Source organism: Oxyura jamaicensis, chromosome 5 (assembly GCF_011077185.1).
Source record: "Oxyura jamaicensis isolate SHBP4307 breed ruddy duck chromosome 5, BPBGC_Ojam_1.0, whole genome shotgun sequence".
Classification (NCBI taxonomy): domain Eukaryota; kingdom Metazoa; phylum Chordata; class Aves; order Anseriformes; family Anatidae; genus Oxyura; species Oxyura jamaicensis.
Window position 1 is genome coordinate 29,748,703 of NC_048897.1, and position 16,390 is coordinate 29,765,092.

Here is a 16,390-nt window from a genome sequence, read left to right on the forward strand (position 1 = left end):
GGATTTGCATGTATTTATATTATTAATGTTGGCAGATCTCCACCTAATAGACCCAAGTTTACTTTTTATGTGAGTAGGTGGACTTTTTTTGTTTTTCTTCCGTCTAATTGTTTCAGAAAATGACAGTGAAACAGCCTGCCTGTACCAACACGCAAGCAGTCACATACCTGGGATTTATTTCTGTGCCTAGCCTGGACCGGGATTCAGATGAGCTTTGGTAGATTCAATGAGAGTTTGTAACGTGGTAGAGACGGCATCAGCTTAGCGGGGAATGCGTTTGGGCTGGGAGCTGGCAAAACAGCTTTCTGGATAAATCCTGGTTTTCCTGGCTGCTGTGACACTTGCCATCACCACCTCGCCTTTAATTACTGCCATGTTCTATGGCTTAATATTAAACCGCAGCTCATTGCATCCTGTCTCCTAATTGGCTTAACTGGCCGTCACCCAAAAAGACTCGGCGCTGTGCAGAAACGAGCTGGCCCCGAGTATTTCCTAATCGGCAGCCGGTGCTTCGTGAGGAGGTGGGTCCCTCGCAGCGGTATTAACGGATGTGTTTTTTTCTCTCTTCGTTCTCAGGATTGGACATTGATCCTATGACGCATGCCCGGAAGAAACAACTTTTCCTTCTGAAGCATCCAGCTGGTTCTGCTGGCCAGGCTTCGTCCCCCCCAGGCAGTGGGAGGATGGACAGGACACGGGCAGAGTGCGGCGAGCAGAGGGACGGGGATGCCACTGAAAGCACCAACGGTCCCAGTGGGTTTGCAGGGACGAACAAAAGCAAGAATTTGCAGGAAGTCCGCAAGACGTACCCGCTGCGGAGACGCCTGCTCCCTTCGGTGAACAAAAAGACCTGCAAAGTGCTCCTCACCAGGCTGGAGGATGTGGCTGGATCTCTGTCAAAGGAGACCCAGAGCTGCAAAAAAAAGGACCTTCCCAGTTGGGTGGAGGGCTTGGGACCTACCTTTTTTGCTGAACAAGTTAAGCCTGTGGGAGCGGGGAAGAGTGATTCGTCTGGGGAAAAGTGCACAATAACTTATCCAGGGACAGACGAAGACCTTGACACCGCTCCTTCGGAGCCCAGGAAACGTAGGCTGGCCTCGCTGAATGCGGAGGCTGTGAACAATCTGCTTTTTGAGCGGGACGATGGCTTGTTGTCTGGTAGGCGCTTTCGGAGGGATTCTGCCAAAGCCGCTGGAGACTGTACGGTCAAGAGCTTGCATTGCAAAGCTGGTGACAACTGGTCTGCCTTGGAGAAACCGGCTGTGAAAACAGGTAAAGGCAAAAGCCGACACGAGCCCAGTCAGAAATGCAGTAGCTGTGAGCATTCGCTGGATGAGGTCTTTGATGATGGGACAAAGAGGGAGGATGGTACCGTCCCCTATCATCCCACCCCAAAGAGACTGGCCAGCCTGAACGCTGTGGCCTTTCTGAAGCTGACCCATGAGAAGGACCAGCCCCTGAAGCAGAGGAGTAAATCGGATGGGGAGAGCAAGTCCGAGAACCACTGTTCAAAATCTACACTCAAGTGGGCCAAAGCCAGCCGGAAGAATTGCGTCAAGTCCAAAAAGGAAGCGGCGACCTTAAAAATGGAAGGTCAGCACGGCTGGCGGGGGCTTACCCTGGGCGCTTTCGGGAAAGCGGAGCAGCGGGACTCCTCCAGGCTCTACAGGACGGCCGAACCTGTCCCTTATGAATCACTGTCTAGCTCCTACGCCAGCACAGAGCGTTTCTACCACAGACTGCCTTTGCTCATGGGTGGACAAGCTTCCATGAAGCCTGAGTATGGAAGACCTGGGGAGAAATCCCCAACTCCCAAACAGGAATTTCATCAGCCTTCCTTTCCCGTGCAGCAGTTCCCTCCCTTGCCCGTTCCCGGGAATCACACGGATTGTGGATGTCTCTATGAGTCCTCAGATCTGACTCCGTTGAACGGGTTTTATGTTTGTTATGGCCAAAGTGGATACAGTGGCTACTCTCACTGCTCGGTTTACCCCAAGGATGAGCTTTCGCAGTCTGCGACCTGTGAGGGGCTCTTGGTATCGCCGGGCTCCTTGCCATCGGGTGCTCATTTCCAGCCCCTCCACTGGTGCAACTCCCCGTACTGCTGTGGGGAAGGGACGGCGATTAACAGCTACAGCGTCTGCGGTGTCGTGCACGTGCCGGAGGGCAGGATCAGCAGCGTGCACGCGGGACGGAACAGCTACCCCTACAAAATGCCTTTTGCAGCAGGTAAGGTGCAAAGCGCGAGCAAAACCTCGGTTGGCGTTCCTAGGAGAAGAGGGCTGCTCGGGCGCAGTGGCTGCCGGAGGTGTCTCGTGGTTCATCAAAGCTTGGGATCGGAAAGAATCCATGTTTGACCTCCCTTTCCCCCAGTTTTAGCCCAGAAAGGCTAAAAACCCCCCTGAAAAGTCTGACTGGTGTGGAAAGCGTGGAAGCGCTGAAAGAATCTAGGCAGCAAGGAGGTGCCTCAGGGCTTGTGCTGGTGCTGACTGCTTTGCCCTGTGTAAAATGTGTGGTTTCGGTTTCTAGATGCTCTGCAAGGCTTCTCTCTGTCTGTTGCTGAGCAGAGGGTCTGAAACACGTCAGGCTGCATTGCCCATCCTGTCCCAAAAGCCTGCTCTCACGACCGAAGCATCCTGGCAGAGCAGCGCGAAGAAGCAAGCGCTGCCTCGGTTGTCAGGCTCTTCCCAGTAAACGCTGCGCAGGGGATGCAGTCTTTTAAGGTTCCGTTCGATCTGATCTGGCAGGGCTGAGCTGTGATTCAGTTTGAGTCTACTGGTTGGACCGATGCTTGAATTTCTTTGCAGTGATGTAAGTGCTGGTAGATCGTTGCTCCGGCGGATAGCAGTGCTGTGTTTGCTATTGAACTGGAAAAATCAGGCCCTGAAATGGGGTGAGTGGCAGTGTAAAGGTGGGGTAGTTGTTCGCCTGGCTCTTTTCTGTCCTGTTCATTTGTTCAGGCTTTGTCCTCCAGAATGCTTTATCTCGGAGCTTTGCCTTTGCTATTGAAAAACATCTTTCTGAAATACTTCAAACTGCATCGCTGTGGTCACCAGAAACCAGGAAACCAGAACTGGTGTAAAAGTCACCAAGCAAGGCACCGCTGCCGCTTCCGAACGGTGTGCTGTGCAGGCAGAGCTGCTGCTCAGCTGCTGGGGGTGTAAGCGATAGCGTTTCACCTAACCACAGGCACGCATTTGAGTCAGAAGAGGCACGACTGAGCCACCCCAAACAGATTTCCAGGTAGACAGATGAAGTTTGGGTTTGAGGGAGGCTTTGCCATCTTCCCTTGTAGGAAGCTGCTGAAAGTCGGGAGCCTTTGGTCGAAGTATAATTTCCGTTTTCCCTAAACATCTCCGCTGTCGTGGTGCTGCTTCCTACGGCAGGGGCTTCCTACGGCAGGCAGCGTTCCCTCGCTGCTTCGATGCCTTTTCTATCGCAAGACAACCATCTCGGCAGCGTCTTCTCGTCTGACACCTCCCTGCCTGGTGCCCCGTGGTCATGCCAGCCTGCTTCTTTCCCGAAATTTTGCATGCTGCTGCCTCCGATTCCGAGTAAGCAGACGGGCTTCTTTCCGAGTTGAGCCCTCCCTGCAAACCCGGTGGCTTCTCGCGGAGCTGGCAGCGGCAGTTCCAGGGTGTGTGTTTACCAGCGATGTGTCACCCCGCTGCTCTGATCTTTTCCCGAGGTGGATTAGCGAGCGGCAGGATTGTTTCCTGCTGTAGCGCATTTTTGGACGCAGCGTGTTCTGGGTTAAAGCTGCCTGTACGTGTAAATGCTTCGCGGGCTCTCAGCTCCTTCCTGTGAGCAACTCGGGTTTAAAAGTCTCCGCATCAGAATAATTTAGACTTTGTTCTGCAGGCTGAAGGAGGTCTCCCAGCATATTAACAGGAGTTTGTGCTTAGGAGTTGGTTTTTATAGGTCTGCCTCTGAAATCTCATCCTTTCCTCAAGTGAGTTAGTTTAGGGAATTAAAGGATTACTCGGTTGGAAGCGCCAGGCTCCCATCTGAGAGCGTCGGTACGAGGGGATCCAACACGGTACGTGACACGGGGCGTATCTGTCTCAGGTGGCGTGTTGGAGTTGCAGCCTTCCGTGAGCAAAACAGGGAAGAGGGGATTCAGGGAAGAGGTGGTTCACTGCTCCGTGGGCCCTGTGCCCGCCGAGGCCAGGCAGGATTCCTGAACTCACACCCTGACGTCTCACTGGGAAAGTTGCTTTGGCATCTGCTGCTCGGGGTCAGCAAACCCCAGCGCTGCCCACAGCACCCCTCGGGTCCGTGGTTAAGCACTGGCTTCGATGGAAGGGAGGCTGATTTCCCCGTCCTGTGGGGGATCTCGTCCATTATTCAGCTGGAGCTCGGTGACTTCATGGCTTTTCTTACCTTTTTATGTTCTTTAGCAGCTCTCTGTTGTGCGGCAGTGTGCTCCCGCAGACCTGCTAGGTCACGGTCTAGTCTGGAGGCATCTCCTCGAGGCTGCCCTCAGCTTCTCTTTCAGTCACCACTGAAAGCATGCCTTCGGATGCAGGGGATAGGGATGTGTTATGTCTCGGTCTGGGGACTGTCTTCCTGCTGACACGAGGTAACACAGATCACACTTGCTCTTGGCCTCAGCCTGGTTTGGGGGCTTGTTTTAGGACTTCTGCAGGTGTTCCAGGCTGCTCCTGAGAGGCAGCAGCACCCAAGTTACCTGTTGTGGTCACTGCTTCTGCCCTGGGGGTGTGGTTTTGCTGAAGGCAGCCCCGTGCATCATTTCACGTAGTTTTGATCCACGTTTTTTCATATTTCTGGAGTTAATTTGGAGAATCTTCTCATTTTTCCCCCGATTACTTGAATCCAGCTTCTGGAAAGAAGCTGGCTTCTGCCACTAGTGTGGTTTAATCCCTCCCATCACTCTGATAAGCCTTTTATTTCCTCTATACATATTGACAGGCTGGAGCGCTTTGGACGCTGGCCAGTCTGATGTGTATTACTGGCTGGCAGGACTTGGGGAGATTTCAGAGGGGCTTGCTGTAGTGCAGTGTCATCAGCAACAACATATTGGAGGATCACAGGCTTAGAAACATCTTCACTTTTAGAATCCTGTGACGGTGCAAAATGAAATTACGACGTGAAGGGGCTTTGCTGCTCTAATGCAATAAAGAGAATTTTGGGGGACGGTGGTGGTGCTTTGGGACGGTGTTGGTTGTGTAGTCCTTTTATATTTCAAATGACATTCGTGCCTCTTTTTCTTCCCTTCTCTTAGAAGGCTGCAAGTCTCTGGACCAGCTGAACCTCACAATCCCCGTGGCAGGGCACCCCGCGTCACCTGCCCACCCGCTCTCAGGATGCCCTGTACCCAGCGTGCCGCCAGCTGCAGAACCCGTTCCTCACCTGCAGACCCCCAACTCTGACCCTCAGACCATGGCCCGGGAATGTCCGCAGAGCTCGAAGCCTCCCAGCGGCTCCAAATCCGGCCTCCGAAACACCACGGGCTGCCTCCACGCCTCCGACAGCAAGGCGGCGGGCGGCCACGGCCACCCAAAGCAGCAGCGCATCAGCCGGCGACGGGCCACCAACGGCTGGATACCCGTCGGCACAGCCTGCGAGAAGGCCGTCTACGTCGTGGTAGGTGTCTGTGGAGCACTGTTTTTTTGTTTGTTTTGTTGTTTTCCTCATCTATTTTTCTCCAAATCTATTTGAGCATCTTCGTATTACTGAGGTCGTGGAGGTTTGGGGTCTTGCTCCAAGGTAGAGGTGGTTGCTTGATGTCTTCTAAATCCTCCTGGACATGTTGTGAGTCAGCAGCCCTTTGGCTGGGCTTTGAGGCCAAGCTGTTGGCTCTGTTTTTCTCGCACGCCCTGCATTGCCTTGTGTGATGGGAGGTTTGGAAAGGAAGGAAAACCTGCTGCTCCTGTGCCAACATCAGCTGAAATGCTGTGGTGATGAACACTCTGGCATTTATGAGGGTGACACCTGTGAGTCCATCATTACAGAGACCATCTCCTGCTTCTTCGTCCTGGGTTAGGTCAAAACTGAGAAAATAAGGGATGGTTTAGCCTTGCTCCCAGGATCAGTTGTCCAAAGGTAGCTCCTGTAAGCTTGTTCAGTAAACGTCAGCAGTAAGGGGAGCTGTGGCGTGGGCAGACACATCTGTGCTGCCGCTTGGTGTGGTGGCACAACCTTGAGCTGCTGCGAGCATCACCCAGGTTTGTAGCTTCAGCTCTGAGGGCTGCACACAAGTAGCAAGGGCTGTGGGAGGACAAAGCCTGTGGAAGCTGGAGCTGGGCCTCTTTCACCCTGCGTTCGGGCTGTGACACGTTGAGAGGGGCAGCACACCATTAATCTCTTGAAGTCCCATCACAGAATGCTTCCCATTTTGCTTGGACGATCTGGCAGAAGGCTAAACCCACCCTGCTCGGGCATTCTGAGCTCAGTTTTCAGAACAAAAATCAAAAAATAAAGCTCATGGTCCTAAAAGCAATCCTTCTGTAACATGAGCAAGTCCTAAGGAAATGCCAGCAGCCTTGTTACAGAAAGCTTTACACTGCTGCCTCTCTGCTGCTGCCTGCCTTGTTCGTGTGAAACGTTTCATTTTTATTTGCTTTATTTCGATGTTTTTATCAAAGAAACACAGAGCATTCATAATACGCCTAGCTTCCAGTGTCTTCGGATACGAAGAAAAAGGCAGATAAAATGGTGGTTTCTCTGAAGCAGGGTCTTTTTGCAGAACTGAAGGAGCAATTGTTCTTGGTTTAATATGAAATAAGGGTATTAATTTCACAGATGCATGCTTTTGTGAGACTTGCTGTCCTGTTGGTGAGCTGTTCCTTCCTGCCAGTACAACACGGGAGGAATAGTTGTGTTTTGTGTTGTGTTCTGTTGGAAAACAGTGGCCACATACGACCTGCAAGCACTTGGGTGCTATTCCCTACTGAACTTTCTTTACCTATGAATGCCCTTAGTAGTTATTTTGACCTGATCTTTGCTTTTGTAAACCAACACAGTGGGAAAAGGGATGCCACGGGTGGTCTTATTGTGATGACTTCTCTTGGAGTGGAAGCACTTAACTTGTCTAAGCCTACTGAGAGCTTTTAGTTCACAGCAGGACCAAAGGATTCTTGGATTCGGCCAGCAAACAATAAACTAACTTTTTGCCTGTATGCTTGGGCTGCTTTTTCTTGTGTGTGCCAATGCTGTAGAATGAACCTGAGCCAGCTGTTCGCAAGAGCTATCAGGCTGTGGAGAGAGATGGGGAGATTATCCGGGTACGAGACACCGTCCTCTTGAAATCAGGACCCAGGAAGAAATCTATGCCGTACGTTGCGAAGATATCGGCTCTGTGGGAAGACCCCAAAACAGGTAGGTACTGTGCCAAAAGAGTACATTTTGCCTCCCTGCTTGACAGATGAGGAACTGGGGAAGCGACGGATCTCGGGGGAGCTGCAGGCTTGTTAGGCTACTCCACTGCTGCCAGGTTGGGTGACAGGGGAGGAGATTAGCTCCGTGGGTTTTGTTCAGACTGTTCCAGGAGCTGAAATGCTCTTTAATCACTAGCCTGGGACCGGTAATCAAAATCTTCCCGGTCGTGAAAGCACATAATATCAGCCAAGTGCTCATCTTAGCAATGATCTCCTTTATTATTCCGTTGCAGCAGACATCTGGGGAGCTGCTGTTTACTCAGACGCCGGCTGACACGTGGGCTGGGAGTTGGTGTGGAGCACAGCTTATCTGCAGAGGCTCTGATAGCACCCGAGTAGGGGCAGGGATGGGAGCAGTGTGCTTCTGGTGTTCAGGTCCTGAACGGGCCTGCTGAGGGCTGAGCATAGGAAGCCGTGTCAAGTGTTGCAAAGTGCCGCTCTTGCTTGAAATGAGGAAGGGCCAAAAAAATGTATTTTGTAAAAAGTAAGTGTGTGGTGAGGCCAGGCTTGGTCGTGCCATCCAGCAGCAGCAATTCCGGTGGTAATGGGGGAGGTCAGGCTGCAAGCTTTGGATGAGGATCTCCTCCGACCCCGAGCTGCAATAGAAACTTTTTTTTTTAAATTAGGGAAACGCTTGATTTTTGTGCATAGCCCACCTCTTTGTGACGATGTAGTGCAAGTAGAAAGGGGTGAAGGTGTAATGGGAAAGCAACGTGACTGACTCGGTGCAGCTCCTTGCTGTAACAAAAGGACACCTAGTTCTGCATGAAATATTTATCACCGCACAGCTGCCTCTGCACGAGCACCATGGAAATGAAAGGGAGGAAGCTGGGTATTAGTGGGAAAACACTGTGACAGCACTGAGCCTTGACATTCTGCAATAAATCTTCTTGCAGGGGAGCTGATGATGAGCCTCCTGTGGTATTACAGACCGGAGCACACTCAGGGAGGCCGTAACCCCAGTATGCACCAGGTGAGCCCCCCGGACGCGAAACTGGAAGCTGGGGCACGTCTATATTTTTGCAAGAAGAGGGGATTAGCCTGAGTATCTTCCTGCATGCCTGGGTGGCCTCAAACTTAGGGGGACAAGCTGCTGTTTGGAGGAAAATCGAGCTGTCTCTTGGCGGCGGCGCAGCTGTTGCCAGATGTGTGGAGCGGCGCTGCCCTACACGCGGGCTTTCCCCCGGTCTGCTGTCATGTGTGGAAGCTCTGGGCTGTGACAGAAGCTGCTGCGTTTTTCTCGTGGCTGTCTCTGGTAAATGTTAATGTTTCTCCGTTTAATCTGAGAAAGTCCTGAGCGTTAAGTGAAAACTTGTTTTGACTTCTGCCTTAGGAGTAAGGAGGAGTGAGTTTATATTGAATCGGGATTAGGAGCCTCTCTGAAAAGGGTTTTCTGATTCACACCGAAACGTGGAGCTCAATGCAGAAACTCCCACTGAAATTCTGCGATTTTGATTATGCAGGATGTCTGAGTAGATAAGTCATGTGCTGCCTTTTTATCATAAAAATCCCTGAATCTGCTTCTTCAGCTCTGGAAATGTGTTTGTTTAGTGCAGAAATGCGGATGCATCATCCACCCGTTTAAATTTATGACAAGAACTGGACTGATTTGAGGATGTTGTGCCAGAGTAATAGAGTTCACTTCTAAGAAGAAAAATGTGTGAATCACTATGACTTCATGCCTTGTTCTGCTTTGCTTGGACTAGTGTTGGGTGGCAGAACGAGCTGCTTTTAAACCAGGAAGGGAGAATTTACTGCTGTTTTCAACCCACTAAAATCCTTGCTGCCTTTTTTCATTTAAATAAAATTGTAATGGTGTGGGAGAACAGGATTGGAGAACAGCCAGAGAACTGTACCTGCCTGACTTGCAGGGCACAGAGGAGTTTCTAAACCAAAACATGCTACCTCATAGTTTTCTGGTCTGTAAATGAAGCGAGAATGCATCCAGTTGCATTTTAGTGTAGGGAGAGAACCAGTAGTCTGGTTAGGAGGAACTGAGCCATGTTTCTGCACACCTGCTTAATTATACAAGCCTTCAAATGAGAGATTGCCATGTGGGCTGAGTAACTGCAATGGGCTTGCCAAAGATGACTCAGATCATTTTGATGTAAGGAGTAGACCAAAACCTCAACGTGCAGAAGCGAGGTGTGGCATTTTCAGTTTCTGATTAAGCCTGGCCCCAAATGGTGACCCTGGTTTGAGTCTTCCCTTGCAGCCTGCTTCCCTGGGGCTGTGAGCAGAAGCAAGACCTGCAGGTAACGCTTCCAGCCTTGTGCAGAGCACCTTTATTGCCACAGATCATCTCTGCTGATCTAACCACATCTGAAATTCTTTAAAATGGCTCAGTCTGGGTTGCCTCGCGTCTAACCAATCCTGCCTGCTACAGAGCCAAGTTTCCTAAATTACCCTGGGAGAAGTGGCTATTGCTACTTCCCTCACTAAAACAGCCTTTTAAATTGGATTAGGATGAAGAAATGGTAGCAAAGGAACGGGTTGCTTTATCTTTGATACAGAAATGGATTAGAACGACTCTGATAGTGTGTCACAGGCCATTAGGTAAGACAGCAAAGTGCTATTCAAAATCTGTTTCTACTCTTAGCTGTAGAAATGAACTGGAAGGGTTTCCAGCACAGGAAAGGGAAATGAATGAAGAACATCCCGCATCCCTAGGAGCTCAGAGGAACGTGTGGGTGGGGAGCACTTCAGTCTCCTGCCTGCAGAAGCATTGCTCACCGGGTTTTCTGCACGTGGTCTGAAGGCTCCTTTCTCGTGGACCCTGTATAAAGTCAGGTTTAGGATAAGCTGGAGCAAAAGCAACCTCTTGCAGGGTCACAAGACACCTGGAAAGTGTCTGACTTACTTGAAATATTGGTTCTAAAGAGCTTCTGCTATGAGCATGCTGTGATAGCCTTCTCTTTGAGGTGATGGGTGAAGAAGTGGGGCTGGCCCTGCCTCCCTGCAGCTCCTGGCCAGCTGGGTGACCGCCTCCCTACTTCTTTCTCTCGCAGAATGAGATCTTTGCATCCCGGCATCAGGATGAAAACAGTGTTGCCTGCATAGAGGAGAAGTGCTACGTGCTGACCTTTGCAGAGTACTGCAGGTAGGTGGTGCTCTTAACTTGCTGCTGTTCCTGAGACCTGTCTCCAGCTCTTGTCACTCTTTCCATTTCCAGCCATTGCCCAGCAGAACCTCCCCTGCCCTACAAGCTTTGGTCCAGGTGGAGCTGGATGAATTGCACTCACTCTCGATACGAGTTTGGTACTGGGATCTGGGAGCACTTCTTCCACACTAGACTCATTACGTATCTCGTTGTTTTGTGTATGAGACATGCTTTAAGGGCTTACCAATGTCTGTACTTGTATGATCTTGATACCACAGCATATGGACATCTGTGGAAGACAGTGCAGGAAAACCCGTAATGATGGACCTAATTCAGTGGTAAATTAAAACTGAACAAGGCTGGAAATCATTTTATATGTTGGTCCCCTCTGGTATGTGGATGCCCTAGCTAGCTCAAACACCTGCTGATCAGCTTTTGTCAGTGTTGCTACTGGATCCTAGTAGGCGTGCTTGCAGATTTGGGTGTTCTGGGTCACTTGGAGAAGTGACTAAAGCACTTACAGTTAAACTTGTGCTGGTTGAATTGAAACTTGGCCGGTAAGGATTTCAGAGCATCCATATTCCAGGCTGCCATCCTTGGTTGTATGGATGTGCAGAGCAGAATGAAAACAGGGACCGAATGGGCACACAAGTCCATAATGCAAAATAGTGCTTGAAATGTCTTCAGTTTTGCTGGCTGTATCTTGTTGACTTTGGAGTCTTACCACAGAGGGGATGTTTAAGTCCTGCGGCTCTCTTCTTTGTCCTCCCACTCCTAGCCTAAGGCTACACTGTTTGAATTTCTAAAACCAAACTTTTCCAAACTCATTTTAAACTAAATTTTGTTCCTTCTTTTGAAAACTAAAAACCAGCGTAGGGCTCTGGACTCAAACAGCTCATTTTGCTCTGCTCTTCTGGAACAGCTGTTGGCAGGATTTTTTTTGTGCGCTGCTGTGGGTAAGGTTACCTTTGAGCGAAGTTCCCTGAAGGCATCCTGAATTCATCCTTTGCCTGTGTGGAAGTCTGACAAAGAAATAAAGGTTTTCAAAAGCCTAGAAGTAGCTCTTAAGTGATTTAGGAGTTGTGGACTGCTCGAGCTAGCTCTGATCAGCTCGGAGATGTTTTTTGTCCTTGGTCAGTTTTACCCAAAGGATTTACTAATGCAGGCTGCAACATCTAGTCTGTATCTTAGGCTCCTGCAAAAGGGTTGTTAATGTATCCTGGATGGGAACAGCTGAGCACCTAGAACAGGGGATTTTCTTGCTCTGGTTTATGAATCCTAGAAGTGCTAGTGGAGTTGATGGCATGAAGCTGTTGCTTTCCTGTTGCTCTTACCTGGTGTGAAAGACTCAGCAGGTTTATTCCTGACCGGAGCCAGGCTGTGTGGCTTGCCATGCTGCAGGCAGCTACTTTAGCCTAGATGCAGGTAGCATGGTTGGTGTTGGAGACGTGCATGTGTAAGGAACCTGCATGTATCCAGTGTTTGGCATGAAGCTGAACTGGCTCGAGTGCTTACAAAATGATGTTCCTTTTTGTTAGAGGTTGTGTCAGGAGCTTGTCTGAACTTTGACTCCACTCCTGCAGGACCACCCCCGTAGGTGCATGGGGGATTCAGTCACGGGGACCTGGTTTAGTGGGTGATGGTGGTGGTAGGGGGACGGTTGGACAGATGATCTTGGAGCTCTTTTCCAACCTTAATGATTCTGTGACCTGAAGCCAGTATGTGCTCCTTGCTCTTTGTTTTGGGTCAGCACCTGACTTTGCGTGGGTGCCTGTTAGGCAAAATGTTGGAGTGCAGCTCAGCTAGGCAAAAGTTTTCTTCTAGAGAGAAAGCCTTTTGTCACTTATTTGGGGAGGTGTTGCTGGCTCTAAAATATTGTAGAAGGTACTGTGTATTTGCCTGTAACAGGCACAGTTAGCTTGAAATGCAGTGTCTGACCCTGCCCTCAGCGTACCCAGCCCCTTTGTGTCCATCCAAGCAATGCCCTGATGTATAAGACTTTTCCAGGGCTAATGAACAAAACCAAGGCCAAAGTAACAACAGGGTGGATTAATTGCAATCATCTTTCATACCGTATGGAACCTGCCAGTATAGAGAGCAAAACCAACGTGTCACTTTGTACGGTTCGGTGTAGGATCAAAGGCAAGAGCTGTCACCCTGTTGAGCAAAGGTAAATTCTCCTACATGCTCCCCATGCTCCTTATCCTTGGGCAGCCACGCTCGTGGCTTCTGGTTAGAAAGACTGACACAAACAGTGAAAACTGTGCGGTGAGAGATGAAAGGAGTCCACGCTAACTCTTCCAATGTCATTGCTTTGCAGATTTTGTGCCTTGGCAAAGCGTCGAGTCGAAGGGATCCCTGGCAGGAAAACCATTATGGTTCCTCCCTCGGAAGAGTACTCCACGCCTCTGCACCGCAAGGTGCCCGAGGACACTGACCCCGAGCTGGTTTTCCTCTGTCGTCACGTCTACGACTTCAGACACGGGCGCATCCTGAAGAACCCGCAGTAGTGCAGCCCTGCAGCAGGACCACAGTGAGGGGCGAGTGGCACTGGAGAGCCGACGGCGGGCTGGCAGCCTGGGACATGCGTGCGCTCATGGCAACTCACCTCGTGCTGCTTGCAGACGAGAGCGCCCAGCGCTCTTTCCTCGGACTGAACAGCACGCGCAGGAGCAGATCCCTGCGGAGGAAGGCAGCAGTTGAAAGCACAGCACTTCGTTAAAAGCATAAATGAAATTATATACGTATAAAATAAATATATGTATATAGATATAGGTACTTGCATATGTAAATCTATATCTATATATGTATCTAGAGATGCATATATTGGGGGGGGGTTGTAGGGGATAAAAGCCAGTAAGCTGAATCCAGAGCCATCGTTGGTGGGGACGGTGGGAAGGTGCAGGAGGGATTATGTGGTGCGTTGGATGAATCAAGCTGTGATAGTTCTGTGGTTTTCGTGCCCTGATGTGAAGTGGGAGGACTGAGACCGGTTCCTTGGCAGAGCGCAGGAGTCTCCTCTGTCCCACAGGGAAGAGGGAAGATTCCTGGTGAGCGAGAGCTCCTCCGAAATACAACAGTTGCTTTTGAAGCTACCTGGACGCAGAGTGGCATTGTGTTATGCTTGAATTGGTTTTGCTCCATCGGGGGGAAGAAGTAGCCTCCCCCCTCTTTTTTTCCCCTCTTAATCTCTCTCTTCCCCTCACCTTTTTAAGAGCAGTTCTGTGATTCACCACCCAGACTGAGGCTTGGCAGCCAGGCTAGGAAATCTGTTCCAGCTCAGAGGCGGAGAGGGAGCCGGCAGGATTCGCCTCTCAGTGTGGCGTTGCAGAGAGCCGTGTGTCTGTCCCAGGTGCCCTTCCCTGAAGGATCACGCATCCCATAAGGCATGCTGCCAGCAGGCATGCATTGCTCTGGAGCTGGGAGCACACAAAGTGTGCTCCCTTGGTGAAAACCACGTTTTCTCCTCTCTTCTGAGTACTGCTCTTGCTCTGATGGTGCAGAGGGCTGTAGTGATAGAAGTGGGTTTACTCCTTTCTTCCCAGTCTGTTTTTCTGTAATGTCTTTCAACCCCAGTGTGAAGCTAGACACCTGGGGGAGAAATGGCAAACACACTGAGTGTTTTTTGGCTTTTTTTTTTCTTAGCCCCCGTTTACAGCACTGTCGTAACCCTGGGTGTCCCACTGAAGCCACCAGCAGAGCTGTCTCAGCACTGCCTTGCAGCTTCCCCTTGTTTCCAAACCCCTCCTGTCATCCGAGCGAGCTCACCAAAGTGGCTTTTTGGCTCCTGAAAGGAACTGAGTACTGGGAAGGGCTTGCATTGACAGATGCAGCCCACGCCCCGCAAATATTTTTTGCCTCTTGCCTTATGTGTATAGATCCTAGATAGACTTTAGTTTATCTTCAACGCAAGCTGTCGGAGTTGATCCTAAAGCAAACCAAAGGACGGTGTAACAGAGTCCGCCGAGTCAGCCTCGCCAAGCTGGGAATCCGTGTCGAGATTGCACTAATGTAAAGGGCGAGGAGCGACGCTGCGTCGGCCGCGCGCCTGCTGGCTGGAGCCGCTCACGTGAGCTAGGGATCTGCATCTTTCTGCTTTTTGGGGGGGCTTCTGAACTCACGTTAAATGGTGGAAGTACTGAAACTGCTTTACCGTCATCCTGTCGGTGGAAGTGGCGCTACCTGCACTGCCTGCTGCCCTGGTGGGAACGGCGTCGGCTCGCTCCGACGGCTGCGCGCCCGGAAGGAAAACCCCATGGCATTGAATCCATGGTGTGGAAATAGCTTGTTAACCAGGAGGTCTCCAGAGATTTGCTCTACATACCAAAGAGGGGAACGTGTCTAGAAGAAGACGACGTAAGAAGAGATGACGAGAACTGGCACCCACCACGGGACAGCAAGGCACACGTCTCCCTGCTGTCGGTGGACGATTCCTGCTCAGTGTTGCAGAAGGTGCTGGAAAAGCCCCGTTGTTCTTGCCAAGGGGCAAACACCCTGCTCTAGGACATCTGACCCTAGGTGCATAGGCAAGAATTCACGGGAGAAGCATCTCATTGATACCTCAAGATACTGTTAGTGTCAAAGTAATTGCTCAGATTTCTCCTTAACAATTAGCTTGGGCACTGGTGGTCTCTTGGAAGGACGCAGCTGGGCTGCCCGTGCAGCGGCGCGCTGCTGGGATAGGACTTGGGAGCGCTTCTGGGGCTTTCAGGTGACCAAAAATGCCACGGGGAGGAGGGGCAAGGAGGTGTCAGAGAAAGTGTTCCCTGCTGCTGCTGGGCGGGAGGGTGCTGGAGAAGCAGAGCTGCTCCTGCCCATCACAACAGAGGGCATCACGGCCACCCAGCACATGGGGAACAGAACAGCTGCGCCCTGGGGCCGTGGTTGCATGGTGCCAGCGGGGGAGGACACGGAGAACCCTAAATGCATGTGCTGGCCTCGGCAGGGACACTGCTGCCACCCGGCCTGGAGCAGGCAAGCTGCCTGCGGCCACCTCCCTGTAGCACAAGTGCCATCGGACGCAGGATGCTCCAAGACCTACCTGCCAGGCCAACCCTGAGCATTGCTGCACAGTCAGGGAAGGGTTTGAAACCCGCCCTTGAAAACCACAGTAACTCGATGAAATTCCTTCTTCTGACCCCTCTCCCCCCCTGCTCCCACCTTTATCCTGGCTCCTCTCCAGACAGAAGAGAAGTTGTGCTGGCCCTGGGTTTGGAAGGGGCTCTGCTCCGTGTCCGGAGAGGACAAATCCTGACTCTTCTCATGTTAGAACCTGCTTCAGGCCAAGAACATTGTTTGAGATTCACGTGGTTGCTTATGCTGTTGTGCAAACAGCATGTAAATGAATCGAAATGTCTTATCCATAATGAAAATATTTCATGCTTTTTTAATCTATTAGATATGGAAATATTTTTTGAAACTGAAAATGCAGCCGGTAGAATTTAAATTGAAACGTAATACATGTAAAATATATTTTAGTTGATAATTTTGTAAAATGCACTTTTTTTGTGTCTCTTCCCTGGTTTCCCAGATCTGTATTTCAGTGTTTACAGATGGAATGAGAACATTCCCTATACCCTCCTTCTGTGAGAAAGATATATTAGAAGTAATTCTTAAAAAATAAATTTGAAAAATCGTATTGATTTAGAAAATCAGTGCAGCGCTGTTCTTCTCTTTCTTGCCCGAGCTTTTCAGGATGGGTACCTGCGGGGTGCAGGACTTGAAGTGCCTGGAGGGAGAGCGAGTTTTGGTGCTTGCGTCCTTGGGGCTGTCCCTGGAGGAAAGCGTCCCCGTCCTTGCTGGGACGCAGCCCCGGAATGAATGACCAGTGAGGCATCGGGTGAAAACGGAGTGAGAGCATGGAGGATCAGCTGGGGGATGAACTTTATTT

At 50.6% G+C, this 16,390-nt stretch overlaps 1 protein-coding gene across 1 annotated transcript; it reads left to right on the top strand.

Annotated features, from left to right (window-relative positions):
- The first annotated feature begins 576 nt into the window (after window positions 1-576).
- On the top strand, window positions 577-16,151 carry BAHD1 (bromo adjacent homology domain containing 1). Its single transcript, XM_035328247.1, has 6 exons — window positions 577-2,229; window positions 5,246-5,607; window positions 7,182-7,341; window positions 8,297-8,373; window positions 10,409-10,500; window positions 12,821-16,151. The coding sequence occupies exons 1-6, from the start codon at window positions 594-596 to the stop codon at window positions 13,008-13,010; spliced, it is 2,517 nt and encodes an 838-aa protein (XP_035184138.1). The 5' UTR covers window positions 577-593; the 3' UTR covers window positions 13,011-16,151.
- The last annotated feature ends 239 nt before the right edge of the window (window positions 16,152-16,390 follow it).

Excerpts from the sequence above, each read along its gene's own strand:
- BAHD1 (XM_035328247.1), top strand. The coding sequence starts at position 594 with ATGACGCATGCCCGGAAGAAACAACTTTTCCTTCTGAAGCATCCAGCT. Across the intron at positions 5,608-7,181 it reads AGAAGGCCGTCTACGTCGTG|AATGAACCTGAGCCAGCTGT; the intron begins GTAGGTGTCTGT and ends CCAATGCTGTAG. Across the intron at positions 10,501-12,820 it reads ACCTTTGCAGAGTACTGCAG|ATTTTGTGCCTTGGCAAAGC; the intron begins GTAGGTGGTGCT and ends ATTGCTTTGCAG.